Source organism: Procambarus clarkii, chromosome 69 (genome assembly GCF_040958095.1).
Source record: "Procambarus clarkii isolate CNS0578487 chromosome 69, FALCON_Pclarkii_2.0, whole genome shotgun sequence".
In the NCBI taxonomy this organism is placed as follows: domain Eukaryota; kingdom Metazoa; phylum Arthropoda; class Malacostraca; order Decapoda; family Cambaridae; genus Procambarus; species Procambarus clarkii.
Genome location: NC_091218.1, coordinates 18,058,741 through 18,076,170, shown reverse-complemented (window position 1 = coordinate 18,076,170; position 17,430 = coordinate 18,058,741). Strand labels below are relative to the sequence as shown.

Here is a 17,430-nt window from a genome sequence, read left to right as displayed (position 1 = left end):
TTGGCCTGACATATGTGGTATACAAAGTTCTGAATGATTCTTTACACAAGTTTCTGAATGCCGTTCGTATGTTGGCCAGCCTGGCATATGCCGCTGATGTTATCCGCTTGATATGTGCTGCAGGAGACAGGTCTGGCGTGATATCAACCCCCAAGTCTTTTTCCTTCTCTGACTCCTGAAGAATTTCCTCTCCCAGATGATACCTTGTATCTGGCCTCCTGCTCCCTACACCTATCTTCATTACATTACATTTGGTTGGGTTAAACTCTAACAACCATTTGTTCGACCATTCCTTCAGCTTGTCTAGGTCTTCTTGAAGCCTCAAACAGTCCTCTTCTGTTTTAATCCTTCTCATAATTTTAGCATCGTCCGCAAACATTGAGAGAAATGAATCGATACCCTCCGGGAGATCATTTACATATATCAGAAACAAGATAGGACCGAGTACAGAGCCCTGTGGGACTCCACTGGTGACTTCACGCCAATCGGAGGTCTCACCCCTCACCGTAACTCTCTGCTTCCTATTGCTTAGATACTCCCTTATCCACTGGAGCACCTTACCAGCTACACCTGCCTGTCTCTCCAGCTTATGTACCAGCCTCTTATGCGGTACTGTGTCAAAGGCTTTCCGACAATCCAAGAAAATGCAGTCCGCCCAGCCCTCTCTTTCTTGCTTAATCTGTGTGTGTCCTTGTGTCTGTCCCTGCCTCAGGACGCGGCATTGGAAGGCTCCCTGACATGGGAATAGTGTTCTTAACCACACATGCAGTGAGTGGTAGGATGTCGCAAGGTGGTGACTGGTGGTGGTGTGTGTGGCCCTGGGCGAGGAGGCAAGCCGGGAGTGTAGAGGCTGAGCCAGTCAGTGATGTTTGGGCACCAGTGTGAATGTGGGTGTCAGAGTCATGAGTTGTGTAGGTGGCAGTGATGTGGGCGGGAGTGATAAAGTCAGTGTGAGTGGTGTGGGTTGATCAGTTGGGGAGTGGTCGGTGTGTGTGTGTGTGAGGGTCAGTAATATTTTAGCGGGCGGGGGGGAGCACAATCGGCCAAGGTGAGCCACCCACCTTCCACCCATTACCTAATGCGCAAATAGCCTGAAATGGAGATTGTATATAAAACAAATAGTATATAGGGAAGTTTTTGGAGGGAGAGGTGGCCCCGCCGGCTACACTGCCTCCACCAACGCCTCGCTCGCCCCTCTCTCAGGGATAAGAAAAAGGCTTAAGATGTGAGAATTGGGAAGGACAGGTACGAAAAATGTTTTATGGTAGAGTTGTAGATTAAGGTATGGGGGGTGAGAGGGTGGTAACAGAGGAGTGGAATTTGTGTGGCTAGAAATGAATGCAAAATAGGCAAGAGTTGAATATGTTTCATGATGAGGGACCACTATACAGGTAGTGTAATGCAGCGCTGAATGACTGCTGGCGTGTACGGCCGCTGAGGCGATGTTTCTCGTAGCCTAACACCGGATTAGATCGCACCGCCCCCGCTCACTGTATTAATATATTATGCCTGGACAGGCTACTCTCCGCTTTGGACCGTTATCCACACTGATTTGACTGTTTAAATCATAGGGAGTTATTTTCGTACACCGATTTGAAATCAGTCCCTCTTAATATTTTCCAAGTGTAAATAATTATGTATCTGGCGTGCCTCCCCCCCCCCCCCTCCACTAGTCCGAGACATGTTAAGCGTTCTTAATGACTGTGATGGTTTATTCAATTGTATTTATTGGGACAGTTGGTGTGGACTAATATTCCACACCCAGATGGCACTAGTGCCTCGTGTCTCCAAGTACCAGCTCGGATTTGGCGTGATAAAGAATTTACTGTTTCTCTTTGGGGTCCGTTTGTTAGGAAATGAGAGATCCATCTTTTTATTTTGTCGGTTATATCTTTCATGTGTGTGTACTCACCTAATTGTACTCGCCTGCTTGTGCTTACGAGGGGGTTGAGCTCTGGCTCTTTGGTCCCGTCTCTCAACCGTCAATCAACAGGTGTACAGGTTCCTGAGAACCTGTGTGTGTGTGTGTGGGGGGGGTGCGTATGCAGTTAAAACATGGTGTGAGAGATAAAGAATAACGCCAAATAACAAACTACGGAAGCGTTGGATACTTGATGAATAAAATTCCGGGTGCCGCCACCACGGCCATTAACTGCAGTCACGAGGCAGGGTAGAGAGAGGCAGCCACGTGGCCCCGTCCAACACACAGGTGATTAGTGACAGAAGGTACAGTTACCACCACCACCAGACAGACAGACAGACACACACGCAAACAGCCGTCCGTTGCCATGTATTTACCTGGGAGGTGTACTAGACGCTGGTCAATAATTCGATAGTCATGAGGGTGTGGGGGCAGACACCAGCGGTGGTTACAGTACCTGCATATGGTCCCTGCTACTGTCTACCGCCCTCACTCTTTATGGCTCTTCACTCAATGAACAAATCCACAAGGGCCGTGACTAGGATTCGAACCTACGTCCGAGATCCTACACGCAACGTACTAGTCTTCACTCAATACTCGTATCTCTTTGCTGCCTACTTATTTGCTATCTGTATATAATACACGACATACTGTAAATATAAAGGATCTAATGGACTGTTGGTGTTCGTAGCTCCCTCTACCATCCTGTTGAGAACATATTACTACTGTGCTAAGAAAGGCCATAAAAAAGGTACTATAAAGCATCTAAATTATTAGGACAGTGTGAAAGATCTCAGTATGTACTCTGGGAAGGAGACGAGAGGTATCATAGTCCATACTAAATTGGATAAGTTTAGATTTAGGAAAGACTTGGGTAAATACTGGTTCGGTAACAGGGTTGTTGATTTGTGGAACCAATTACCACGTAGCGTGGTGGAGGTGGGGTCCCTCAATTGTTTTAAGCGCGGGTTGGACAAGTATATGAGTGGGATTGGGTGGTTATAGATAGGAGCTGCCTCGTATGGGCCAATAGGCCTTCTGCAGTTACCTTTGTTCTTATGTTCTTATACTGGAAGGCCGGGTCCCAAATTTCCATGTTATAAAATAACAAAAGATGAGCGAAAGATATGGTAGGAAATGCAGAATAGGACCAGAGAAGAGCTTAGGTGCCATAGGCACAATCAGAGAGTAATGTATGGACGGCTGGTCAATACTATCCCTGCAAGCGTAAGAAATATTGGCGAAAGTTTCAAGAGTTTGTACAAGAAGTGCCGGACCAACCGGGTAGTAGTGGATATGTGGCTCTGCGAGTCGCTCCAAACAACAGCCTGTTAGACCAAGTTATCACAAGTCGAGTGTGGCCAGAAGGAAGTAGCTCGGAAGGAAGTAGACGTCCCGGAACCCTCTCCAGGTCAACCTGCAAGTAAAGGAGAACCAGGATATAGCGTGGTTGACAAAAGTGGTGGGGCGCGGTCGGCAGGTATGACACCCGGCTTATGCCTCCCGTGCACTCCAGGGAACACACACACTAGGCCTATGTCGCCAGAGAGAGCCTGTAGGGACTAATCCTCACCTGATTGATCGATGAAGATTAAGCCACCGTAAATCCTCACCACCTGGCTCCCGCCTTTTGTAGCTGGCGGTCACCTCTTGGACAGTCGAACCTCTTCCCCCCCCCCCCCCCCGGGGCTTGAACTACATCAGCATTATCATATCAATTATGTCAAATTTGTGATTAATGCAAGGAGGACCAACCAGACTGTAGTGGATACGCGGGCCTGCGGGCCGCTCCAAACAACAGCCGTTTTAGATCAAGTTATCACAAGACAAGCCAGATCCCAGGCCGGGCTTGGCTAGTTGTTGTGGTTTTTAGATTCAGCTACTGGGAAGAAAAAGTTCCAAGCAGCACGGGCTATGGTGATCCCGTAGTGGACTTATCTGGCACAGGAGCAGGGACTGGGGCTTGGCTAGTAAAACTTGTACAAGTAGTAGAAGAACTTTGAGATATACTGCAGGTACGAGAGGTGAGGTGTGTTGTGTGGAGCTTGGGTGCGCTGCTGGGAGTGCGGATAGGTTAATAATAGGTTAATAATGCCTCGCTTGTTTAAGCGCTCGCTGGTTAATGGTCGAGCACTTTTGCTCTCGAGCACAATACCAGCCACAATATTAAACACAAGCCACGGTATCAACACCAGCGACAACATTTGACAAAAACCTGGAGATTATCAGCAAATATACAGTTATAAGAAAGAGCTGCGGGCAAGGATACCAAATAGCGTTGAGAAGCGGTAGGCTTTATCATGGTGGGGAGATCTGTTTAAGTACTGTACTTGAATTAATGTGTGTGTGGGAGGGGGATGGAATGGGGTGGAAGGGGGAGGGGTGAGAAGGGCCGTGGCTGGCTGGGGGTAGATGACCACGTGCGTCAAGATCAACAAGCCACATAAGAATGAGGAAATGTTTGTTGAATGCCTTCACTCTGCCTTCACTCTGCCTTCACTCTTCACCCTCGTGCCCTACCCTACCTCCACGCTTAGTTGTCTTCCTGGCAGATCTATACACGGGGTCTTTTGTTAACAATTTGTGGGTTTTGAAAACACGCGACTGTAGGGAAGAGAGTAAGACTTTGTGGAAGCAGGGAAGTCTTAATATGTGAGTCTTGGTAGATGGCGTCGGCAGCTCAGATGTTGGGGCGCCAGATGTTAAGGTGTCAGGTGTCGGTGTGTGGCCACCTTGCCAGACAATTGTCGGGGTCATCTGGGGAACAGAACGCGACGGTGGAAAAAAAAGTTTATTATTTTGATATTGTCTTGTTGTGCTTCCATAGGCGCACGTTAGTTGTTGCTTGTAACTCCGGCTCGTGTGTGTGTGTGTGTGTGTGTGTTGCTTTTCGCTGGTATTGTGAAGCATAACGACTGATCTTAAACGAGGGAGATGATGATTTAACATCTTTAATGACAATTTATGTACAATTTTTCCTAATTTTAATAATTCAATTAGGTCTGTTGCACATATCCACTGCCACACAGGACAGATGATCATACACAATACGTCTAAATTGTGGATTGAAGCATATATTTTCACGAGGTTACACTACATCAGATGTACATAGTTTCTGTTTACGAATTTGAAATGCAGCCACATAAGGCAGTGATTCATGATATGCCGCTAAACACATGCTAAAAAGTTAATTCTTTATTACGGAGAAGCAAATTTAGGATAAAAAGCAGTCTTGTTCATGCTGGTGTTCCTCGTTATCCTCACGCCCTGCTAATTACTCCAACAATGTTCAACTTTTTCAACACTGGTTCGGCCTGTTTTTAAAAGAGGTTTTACCTATCTACGTCATCGTTACTCTTAGAAAAGCCTTGGCTAGCTTAGCTTAGCTTAGCTTAGTCAAGCTTAGCCTAGCCAAGCTTAGCCTAGCCTTGCCTAGCCTAGCGAAAATTGATAAAATTTAGTTTTATTCAGTGTTGGCGAGGTGTATGACGTTACAATACCGTCATAATTGTAATATCATAGGCTTTGATTGCTGTACAATAATGTGGTGGGCCTAGATATATGGATTGTGGGGGTTTATCGATATTTAGAGGACTATAATATTGTGGGGTGAGGGCTAGCTAGGGGAGGCGTGTTGTGAGGAAGTGGGTGGTTGAGGATTATAAGAGTCGGTGATTGGGAGCGGCTCCGTCCTCTAAGTGTGTTCACGACGTCGCTAAACTGGGACTAGATTCACGAAGAAGTTACGCAAACACTTACGAACCTGTACATCTTTTCTCAATCTTTGGCGGCTTTGTTTATAATTGTTAAACAGTTAATGAGCTCCGAAGCACCAGGAGGCTGTTTATAACAATAACAACCGTTGATTGGCAAGTTTTCATGCTTGTAAACTGTTTAATAAATGTAACCAAAGCCGTCAAAGACTGAGGAAAGATGTACACGTTCGTAAGTACTTTCGTAACTGCTTCGTGAATCTGGCCCCTGATGCACTAAATTGGCCGAACCTAAGGTGGGTAATGTAAGGCCCGTGTACCTCAGCCTAGTCCTCCCTCAGTCGTTCCTTCCTCTGGCACCTGCACCTCCTCCCTCCCTTCCATGTGGTGAGGGAACGGGTAATGTGACAGGTCCTCGGCCTGGCTTCCCTTCCTTGCCACATCTTATCCTTTTTTATTTATCATGCTGCCTCGCTTTTCTTCTGCACCTTTTCTCTCTTAACATCATGCTATTTAAGTTATTTTCTTAAGTTGTCCAGATACGTTATAGTGTATGAGAACTTGATTGGGCCCCCCAAACCAATAAGTCACCAAGGACTGAAATTACCCATCCTGGTCAGAGGATGTTGTGGTATATATTTGTTATTGTATTAGCGCAAATGATCTCTACATTGTGTTGACCAGACCACACACTAGAAGGTGAAGGGACGACGATGTTTCGGTCCGTCCTGGACCATTCTCAAGTCGATTGTGTGACTTAATAAAGACTTCACACAATCGACTTGAGAATGGTCCAGGACGGACCGAAACGTCGTCGTCCCTTCACCTTCTAGTGTGTGATCTGGTCAACATACTTTAGCCACGTTATTGTGATTCGTCGTCAGCTCTTCATTGTGGTTATGCCATAGCCTGGGCCTGGAGATATTAATGCATATGTTGTTCGTGCATGCTTCTGTATACCTGTATCAGATTTGCTATAATTTATTATGATGCTTCCACAATTCCTAAGGTTTACCAAGTTATCATCCTCATCAAGACCTTACATCAGTTCTCTCACTAAATATTTGTGCAGAAGGAAACCATACAAGCTGACGTAAACCTTGATGCGGGTAACAACACAATGTATTGCCTCGTGTTCTTGCTTTTTGACACACAAATAACATAACTGCGGGGCATATAACATCGATACAACTCTTAGGCCTGCTGTGTTTGTGTGGGTTCGTGCGGATATTTGATTGTCAACCACATCAATTAGAAGCCTGTCATATCATTGGAACCGGCTGCTATCCCCACATCTAGTCAATTGTATTAAAAAAATAAGACCTAGTTGATATCCTCACTTCACAGGCAATACTCCCATCTTTCTCCTGCCCCTATCCCTCCCCTGCCCGCTCCCCCCCCCCCCGTCTTCTGCTCAAGCATCCTCTTGTCACCTTGTATGTAAACTTGCATTGATCACTTGTTTGCCGTCACCAGAAAGCCAACCACTTTGCAATTTGTTACTGTTGCTGACTTGGTATGTAAGCATTGAGGGTTGGCTAGGTCGTGGTTCCTGGGATATAGCGGGGAGGATGTACTACATTGCTTTACGCTTACAAAATAACTGTTCACTCTAAATGGAAAACGCTAATCTTAAAGTCTGTAAACCGGTGAGGCAATAAATTGGCTCCATTTAGCAATGTGAACGATCTGGAGGAGGAAATCTTGGAAGGCTTCCAGATGTGGTCCTCCACAACTGCCTCAACAGAGGAGGATCAAAGGAAGGACTGTGGTTCTTTATATTGGTGTAAAGACCAACCAGGGAGCTCTTGTAATGGCCGACCTGGGAGACAGGCAGGAAGTTGCCAGGTGGTAGACTCGCTGTTTATTTTTAAACCTCTCTTTGCGCGGTATATGTGTTGTAATCTATTGTGGGATGGTGTAGGTGGGTGGGGCTCTATCTTTTCCTATGTTTTTATAGCGCGGTGTCTTAGTCTGTCATTTTGGGTTCCTTCATCCTACTTAAATTGTTCCCCGTTTCTCCCTCTTCCTGTCGTCTTCCCCATCAATGTTTCTCAGTCCTACTGTATCTCCTACCCACAACTGTTCTTCATATTCCCCTTCTCTCTCTCTCCATCTTGCACCTGTATTCCTGTATGGCATCAGGTTGCACTGTGACTGGTGGGACAAAACCCTATGATGTACGGTGTCGGGTGCGGTGGTGCGATATTTTAGTGTTTCTTCAGGCGGTACTTAGTTTTTGTGTCCGTGTTGGGGAGGAAGTGGGCTAAATTTAATGTACAAAGAAGACAATGTTGGATATTTATGTGTGGAAGGGTATTGGTTGCCAAGTAATGCAGGGGTGGGAATGGCTGCTGCATCACTAACGTAAAGATGGAGGTGGTGTTGTGTATGCTCCAATATGCTCCAGTAGGTAGAAAATACTCATTTTTTTTAAGTGTGTTTAATGCTTGTTTGGTGTTTGTTCAGGCCTTTGAGGTTAATTCAAATTAGTGAAGTAAAATGACAAAATTGTTTGAAGTGTGTAATTTTGTAAGACTGACAATTGATTGTGGTAGTGCAGCTGTTCCATAATGACCTAATGAGTGTGTGTGTGTGTGTATTTGCATATCTTTACTTACCTTTGGAAGTTTTGCAGTCACCAGCATTGTTAAATGTTGCTCTGCATATATTTCCTTAATTGTTTTTACATTAAAGAAAATTTTTTGTTTATTTGCATAGTATTACATTATTAGTTATTATCAGAATTAATAAATGTCTTGGCAGTGCGTAGAATAATTTTTTTGGGGAGTTGTCACTACGAATGTTGGAGTTACCCTCACTAAGCAAATCGTCTTCGTGAGAACTGTGAATAAAGGTCAAAGTTCCCTGACATTGAGGAAAGGGTTTTTCACTGGACTGAGCCTTCAGTAGCATTTAGAGTATGTTCATAATTATGTCCCCCATTATTGAGCTGAAGTGCTCATCATTAGAGTTTAGATCGAGGAAAGACCTGGGTAAATAATGGTTTTGAAACGAGGTTGTTTTGAAACCACTATTAATATGTTGTCACAATTAATTATGTTATCAGGTAACACATTACCTGGTAACATAATTAATGTGGGATCGCCGGGTTATTTGAAGCGTAGATTATGCATACACATATATGGGTGATGTAAATAGTTGGGGTGGATATAAATAGCTGCTGCCTCGTATAGGCCTTCAGCAGTCACCTTCATTCTGATTTTCTTAGGTTATCTTGAACCATTTAATTTGAGTGAGGAAGACGTGGATAATTGTTAGATGTGAATGTTTCTTTAGTAATGGGCGAGTGTGTGTGTGTGTGTAGACTAAAAAGTGAACGACATATCAAATGTGTTATTTTGTCCTCAGGAGAGAACATTAGTGTTGGATCAGCCGGTGAAGATTGGGAGATCTGTGGCTCGTGCCCGGCCAGCAACCAACAATGCCATCTTTGACTGTAAGGTGCTCTCCAGGAACCATGCCCTCTTGTGGTATGAGAATGGAAAGGTGAATAATACTGCCGTTTGTTGCTTAACTGTGCCTTGCAGACTATTTGAAGTTCATTTATATTACTGTATAGATAATGTATTTTAACTGCAAGTGAATAAGATTTTTATATTTAGTCTGAAACCTGATAGTCATGGATAAATGCAGTTGAGTCTGTATATTATATCAGCAAGACATTCATGTTCATGCAGCCTATGTATGTGTACAAACATAAAATGTTAAGAGCTTACTTGAGCAAGTAATATTTTGAGTGAGGTAAGTGCAGTACTGGAGCTGGATATTTTAGCGGTGTAAGACCACTTAACAGCAGTACCTCTGGCTCTCTGGGACACTGGCATAGGTATGGGCACCACATCTTCATAGGCTCATGGTTTTGTCTATGGAAAATGTTGTGCAAGATGTTTTACTCAACAGTAGTCTTCTTTTATATGCTTTTGAGCTTATTATTTTGTTTATCATAGTTCTACCTGCAAGATACCAAGAGCAGCAATGGCACCTTCGTCAATAACCAGCGCCTCAGCAAGGGATCTGAAGAGTCGGCACCGAGGGAGGTCTGTTCAGGGGACATTGTACAGTTTGGTGTTGATGTCATGGAGAATTCCAAGAAAGGTAAGGCTATTGTTAATAATTTAAAACATGGAAAAAAATTGTAAATTTTTTATTTTTTTATTACGAGCTTGAAAAAATTTGTTGTATAATTCACAGCAGATTAACATTTGCATACAGTATATATAATGTGTGTGTGTGTGTTTATATATATATATATATATATATATATATATATATATATATATATATATATATATATATATATATATATATATATATATATATATATATATATATATATATATATATATATATATATATATATATATATATATATATATATATATATATATATATATATATATATATATATATATATATATATATATATATATATATATATATATATATATATATATATATATATATATATATATATATATATATATATATATATATATATATATATATATATATATATATATATATATATATATATATATATATATATATATATATATATATATATATATATATATATATATATATATATATATATATATATATTTTATTGATTATATTTTGATAATTTTGTCATTTCTTTACAGTGACACATGGCTGTATAGTTGCGACATTGAAGCTGTATATGCCTGATGGTCAAGAAGCAAAAGCCAGGTAAAATAATATTTTAGGTCTTGGGTTTCAATAACAGGAGTTGCAGAGTTTGAGCTTGACTATTCTCTCTTTTACCATATCGCTGAAAAGTTTATAAAATTAATTTCCTCTCCCTTTTTTCAGTGACATTTCAAGTTGTATTTTTTTCTTTTATTATATTTTATAATCAAAATTATCATAAAAGGTAAAAAGTTCCCCATCTCTGAACAGTCACTGGTCTCCAGACATTGGCACTGGTCAAACTCTGTAGCTCTTGTACCTGTGCATATGTAGAATGGAACCACAAAATCCCAAGTACAGTACTCTTTGAATGTCCTCCAAAAGCATATTGAAACCTGAAACGTATATAATAAAAACCTATGAGGATAAACATTTGAACATTCCTATAAAAATCCCAAGTTCAGTTTCATAAAAGTTAAGGAGCTATATTTGATTTAATTTTTTTTCTGACAAATGTATAGTCCTTACACACAAAAGGGACATTGTGTAATGTTTTTTAGGCACCGGTTTCTGAATTAGTCCTGTTTCTAGTCTCCATACTCCAAACATAAGTTCAGTATCTCCATATCAATTAAAACTGCCACCAGCATGTACCAAAACACACACCAGGCTACTTTGCATATTAATATCAGCCCTTAATGCTCAGTGGTGTACAAGGAATAAATAACTGAGCCAGGTTGCCAGTCTTTAGTCTCTGGATGCATTGGCATGTAAAAAAAAAGGCACTACAGCAGTATGAAAATTCTATTGAAGAGCACTAACACAGTCATGTCCTATAATAAGAGGCATTAATGCTTGTTGTTTTCCAAGAAATGACCCATCAAACATTGGGGGTTATCTTCTTGAGGTTATCTTGAAATGATTTCGGGGCTTTAGTGTCCCCGCGGCCCGGTCCTCAATCAGGCCTCCACCCCCAGGAAACAGCCCGTGACAGCTGACTAACACCCAGGTACCTATTTTACTGCTAGGTAACAGGGGCATAGGGTGAAAGAAACTGTACCCATTGTTTCTTGCCGGCGCCCGGGATCGAACCCGGGACCACAGGATCACAAGTCCAGCGTGCTGTCCGCTTGGCCGACCGGCTCGGGGTACCCGAGGCAGGAGTCTGATGCACCTGGATGTTTCCTGTTATTGGGGACAGGATGCCTATTAGGCTTATTAAAGTTCCCACCTGGGCTAATAACTAGGCTTTCTCAGAATGCAACCCATAACACCTACCTTGCTCTCAAGTACCTATTTACCGCTAGGTGAACAGAAATATCAAGTGAGAGTAAATGTGCTCAAATGTGTCTCCTGTGTAGATATAGAGTCCGGGACCTTTGAGTTGTAAAACAACTCTTCTGACCTCTGAACCAACTGTTATGCCAGGAGTGTTGCCTAATAGTAAACAAATGAAAAGTAGTATAATATAGAGTTCAGGTATAATGTACTGTACATCGCTATACAAGCAAAATTTCCTTACAAATGGGTGCTACTGTTTTTTATTAATACAGAAGAGATATCTCTGTGAGTATTACATGTACAGTACAGCATCTATTCCAGTGTCATTTTAAAGAACAATGTTGCCTCTCAACTCATACAAAAAGTTTTTCAATAAACTCACAACTACACTGTCCCATTGTGAATGTCAATAACTCAAGTGTCCAGAGACCTGTAACTTGACCCTAATGCCATTAAATAATTACCATGAGGGGAAACCCCATTCCCCACAACTGATTTCAAGTTTGCCTCCTTTATTATTCAGTATAGTGCAGTACTAATATTTACAAATTAGGTTCGTTAAAATAGCACTCGTGCTCAATGATTTCAATTCACTCGGTGAAGGAATAATTGTGTTTGCAGTCCGTCAACAGCAGTGGGTGGAGCAGTGTCTAGTGTGTCTGCTCAGGAACTATACCAGCTACGTACATACCTGCAGGAAGCTCAGCATCGGGAACAACAAATTGAAACGAAATTGGCGACTTTACAACGTCTGGTTTCATCTACTCAGGTAAGAGAAGTTGAGGTGCTGTATACAGGTAATTTGTGAAGTACTGTCCAACATTGGATTAAGTGAAAGTGGAGTTACACAAATGAGTTCTGCGATATGAAGTTTTGAAGCTAATGTGTAAATTTAAAGCTGTGCAGGTTGAGAATGAATTAATGCAAATCATTTGTGCTTATCATTGAGCCTTACTGTACTTACCTTCTGGTTATATTTATGAATCGGTGTACATTACCAGCATTTTTGACTAGGGACAATTACATGGCTGGCCAAGAATGGAGTGTATCAAAAGTCTGGACACACTTTTTTACCCACACATTCCCTCCTTTAATCATATGAGAATGTTGGAGTCGTAAGGAAATGTTTCAGATAGTCTTGCAATTCTCTTATCTCAGTAATGTATGTAAAGCACGTGAATATCAATGATGAATGTCATGGTGGCTGGATTTTTCTTGTCATAACCTTATCTATCTATATAGAATAAGAAGTCAGTCTGTCCTGAGGTGGGTGGCCAGATGTCTAGGGCTAGCGTCACTGACTTACACACATTAAGCATGTGGGGTAGGGGAGTATCATTGTATATACAGCATGCTTTCAGCTTTTGTAATTCTCTCTTCAATTGTACAGATATTTTTTTAGGTTCTAAATATATATATATAGTATATATTTTTTCTTTTGTACTGATATAAGGCAAAATGCTGTACATGTGCTATAAATGTTAAATGTTGCCTAGATAAAACTTGACAATAATAGGTGTGAATGAAGTAAGAGAAGGAGTAGTGGTGGTGGTGTTGTCATGGTCTGATACTCCTGTAGTAATGTTTAACAGCGTTACTATTCTGTATTCCTTTACCATCTAGTACACTATATTCTAGCAATGTTTTAATTATCTTCAACAGGAAGCAGCTACTCACAGCTGGAAAGCAATGATTGATGAAGACCGATTACTTCAGCGACTTGAAACTCTTGAAGCTCAACTTACTACATATGCTAAAGTACGCCTACAATGTAATTTTGTTGTTTTAACTTTCATGATGGTGGGACTGAAGGTTTAATGTACGACGAGTAAGCTCGCTCTGTGTAGGTTGATTTTTAATTAAACTTAATTGTAATATTAGCTTTATTTTAATTACCATAGTTTAGCAAGTTTTATGCGTTGAAACGTAACATACTTGGTCAGAAACTGGGCGGCGGGGACGTTGTTCCTTGCAATCACTTCACGGCATACCAGTCATACCTAAATATCATAAATATGGAATAACTATTTAATGGCAATAATAATTTATGTATGGTTTTGTTAATTTCAAATGATATTGCTTAAATTATTATATGCTATAATGTACTGTATATCAGTCTTAACATTTGTGTTTATACTAAAGATAACAGAGGGATTTAGAATTATCTTGGTGTTCTGGGTAGTCGTTAATGATAACAATTGTAATATTTGTAGTGTATAGAATAGAATCTTAATTGGGTAGTAATTATGTATTGTATTTGTAACATAAAGACAGAAGGGATAAACTACAACTAAATATTCATGTCTGCTAATATTGTAATGTCTCTTGCACTGTAGAATTACCCTGAAGACAGTGTTCGAGAAGAGATGAGGAGATTACTGGACGAGAAGGGTCAGTACGAAACCACTGCCAAAGAATCACTGAGACGAGTTTTACAGGAAAAGTTAGATGCTGTCACAAAACTTGCAGATTTAGAAAGGTAAATGTTGTACTGTATCTGCTCAGGAAAGATTTAAATTTTATCATTCATGTGGTAAAAGCATATACAGTACTGTGCTATTAATATTTGATGGAATTTAATTTTACTTTGTAACTTTCTTCCCTCTTTTTCCAGAACATTAAGTACATCAGAAGATGAATTAGCTCATATGAAGGAAATATTTGAAACTACTCAAAAGGAGCTTGTTGAATTGTTAGAGAAGCAGTCTGCTCAAAGTGAACAAGTTGCACAACTAACAGAAAAATTAAAGGTGGTTATTAACAAATCCAATGTTTCTTATTTATTGTAACTATCTCTTAATTTTTAGCTATTGATTTTAACCCATATTTAATAGGGGCCCCCCAGAGGTGTACTGTAGTCATTTTGGGTTATATTTCCATAATGATCCTCACGTCAGTATTGTTTTAGCTTTTTATAGAAGAGCAACAAATTTGAATGTTGTTCTACTGTATATGATGCAGCAATGTGTGGGGCAAGCAGGTGAACAGGCAGAGTTTTGGACGTATTTGTTGTCTACATAGTGGACATAGTGGACGTTAGGCAACATTAACTATGAGTACCTTGCAGGGTACTGTACCTGCATGTGCGTACCTTGGCAGGTAACCTTCATGTGTGGTTACTGGTTAAGGTCAAGTCAACCTTTCCTATGTGCATAATAGTGCAGGTAAACTTGCCTATTGCTTTTGGGATTGAATTTGAATTGGATTTTAAAGCATATTTTGCTAACTTCAAGGCATAATATACTTTATTAGACTCATTTCTGTATGACCCAGATATATATATAATTATGTATATTCATATATAATCATAAGTTTGATATTTTTGCAGGCTGCAGAGGACCAGTTAAAGGATGCAGAAGAAAACTACGAACAGGAGAAAAAAGAACTACAAAACAAATTATCTGAGAAATCTAGTGAAGAAAATAAATTAATGGCTAGAATAGAAAGTATAACAGCAGAAAGTGACTTCACCAAAGAACAATTATGTGCCATGAAAGCAAAATATGAGAATATTAAAAATGGTGAAATAAGTGGACTTATAAAGCCAGTTAAAGACTCTTCAGGTACACTTAATTTGTTTTGTTTTTAAGAGAATGTGTTGCTATGTAATATGAAAGGAATGGAAATTCTATGTTTACTTTGGTACTTTCGTTGTTATTTTTCTTTCTAAAAGTAACTATTTTCTCGTGTTTCTAGTTCTGCTTGATTACTAAACTGAGTTTGTCTGTTTAATGATCTATTTTCTTATGAGGTGCAGAGCTTTAGCAGTTATTCATTTATATTTGGCTTGTTAGATTGAAAAACTATCTTCTTGGGGTTCTAATTATTTGTTGATAACATATTTTATGCTATTACACTAGGTGTCCAGCCACTTCAGGTGGACAGTAGGGTGATGGTCTTGTTTCTTGCAAGACAGCATTCAATTCCTGACAGTCCCAGTGGTTGGACACCATTAAGGATGGTATAAATAGCCTAAGCATCCCAAAAGTATCCTTTTGGGATGCATTTTATCATCTTGATAAACTTGCACAAATTTGATTTGTACACCTTGGTTACATTTTCCAAAGTCTTTCCAAAAGTCTGTATAACCAATCATAGTAGCCCAGCAACTGTCAGAAGCTGGAACATCCTTCTATGAAACCTTGTTCCCCTGAATTGTGTAATTAAGTCAAGCGTTCCAGATGACTGGGACTGTGGTGAGTTCATAGACTTGCTGTTGATGGCCCTTGTTATTCCAGGGGCATTTTAATAATGGACAGATATATAGGTCATTGTCGGTATCCCATTAATGAAAACGTCCCTTGGGGTCATTCTCAGCTGTGAGATTTAAGTTGTCATGAGGAGGTTGCACATAAAACTTGCGAGAGCTAAAGGGTAAATTTAGATTATACTCTGTTGGTTATCTAATGTGAAAACCTTATTCTTATTTTTTTTTAAGAAATTGTATCGACTAAGCATACTTTAACCCATGTCTTTAGGCACGTTAACTAGCATTCCATAGTGAATCAAAATGAAATGAAATAAAAATGAATAAAGCCTTACCATTCTGTTAGGGTACGTTTTTATTACATTTTGAAAATCAGAAATTTGCTTAATGTATGCATAATAAGGCAAAGAAGAAATGGGATGTTTATGTAAATACTGTATTAAACAAAATCCTGTAATTAGTTGTGGTTAATTTATTAATTTGTATGATCAGTGGAGAAATTTGTGCTTGATGCTTTGTGGTTACAATATCATTGATATCTGCAGGTGTGGATATGTTAAGTATAGAGCCTTGTGACATCAAACAAGCCCTAGAAACAACACAGAGGGAGATCCATACACTAAAGGACCGCCTTCAAACTGCTCAGGATGAACTCAGGCAAGCCGAGGCAAATGTTTCCCAGCTCAAACGTAAGTATTCACAGCGAAGTACAGTACTCTAAGCATACCAGAAATGTAGATTATTAATGCATGTGTAACTTGACTTTATTAATGAAGGATTTGTAGTGCCTCTAATTGAGGGTGTGTTTGTGCGTGTGTGTGCGCGTGTGTGCGTTTTGAACACTTAATGAATTTTCTTTTCATGCCACTTAGAGCACAGTATATAGTTCAATGTAGACATTTAACTTGCTTTGAATTTAGTTGGCATGCATCTCAATTATCGGTAGCTTTCTTTGTCATAACTACAAGTTTGTCATCATTTTGGAACATTGTAATACAATATACTTTCGTGTTGTGTGACATATTACTCTTCATCAGCTTTCTCTGTTTCTACACACATTTTGTTAATTTTTTTCTTGTTAGAAACCCAAAAGGCTGCAGAGTACAGTATTTCTATAACTATTGGAATACTGTATTCTGTAATTTCCATTTCAAATTCATCAGTATTTCTTCCCTTTTCTTTATGATCTACATAGTTGTCCCAGTTATCAATATTGTCAATATTATCCCAGTTATCAATATCGTCATCAATATTGTTGGCTCTGTTTTACATTTCCACCTCAGACTGCTACCAATAAAAGGGTCTGATGATTGTTATTTGACTTAGGTGTGAATTTGACTGAATGTTCATAACTAGTACAGTATATTGTAATCTTCAATAACTGCTGGAGTGTGTTAATGCTTATCCATGTCACTATATGTTGTATTTGTGAATGATATAATGAATGAACAAATAATATTTTTAATGTTTTTTATTATTAGTTCAAAGTACAGTATAACCTTTTATAACCTATTGCTCACCTTTCTTCAGTCTGAAAGTGGAAAATGTGGTAGTGATAATGTATATATATACACTACCTGTATGTATGTAAAAATGGTTGAAGTAAGGAATAGAGATGTGTATAGAATATGTTG

At 39.8% G+C, this 17,430-nt stretch overlaps 1 protein-coding gene across 4 annotated transcripts in view; it reads left to right on the top strand.

Annotated features, from left to right (window-relative positions):
• Slmap (Sarcolemma associated protein) overlaps positions 1-17,430 on the top strand; it is a 102,682-nt gene that overhangs the window by 69,584 nt on the left and 15,668 nt on the right. For all 4 annotated transcript variants that reach the window (XM_045765131.2, XM_045765130.2, XM_069311107.1 and 1 more), the window contains exons 3-11: positions 9,007-9,144; positions 9,606-9,753; positions 10,302-10,368; positions 12,211-12,358; positions 13,252-13,347; positions 13,926-14,068; positions 14,204-14,339; positions 14,918-15,152; positions 16,342-16,485. In XM_045765131.2, coding sequence (XP_045621087.1) covers positions 9,007-9,144; positions 9,606-9,753; positions 10,302-10,368; positions 12,211-12,358; positions 13,252-13,347; positions 13,926-14,068; positions 14,204-14,339; positions 14,918-15,152; positions 16,342-16,485 — 1,255 coding nt within the window. The remainder of the gene's footprint in view (positions 1-9,006; positions 9,145-9,605; positions 9,754-10,301; positions 10,369-12,210; positions 12,359-13,251; positions 13,348-13,925; positions 14,069-14,203; positions 14,340-14,917; positions 15,153-16,341; positions 16,486-17,430) is intronic.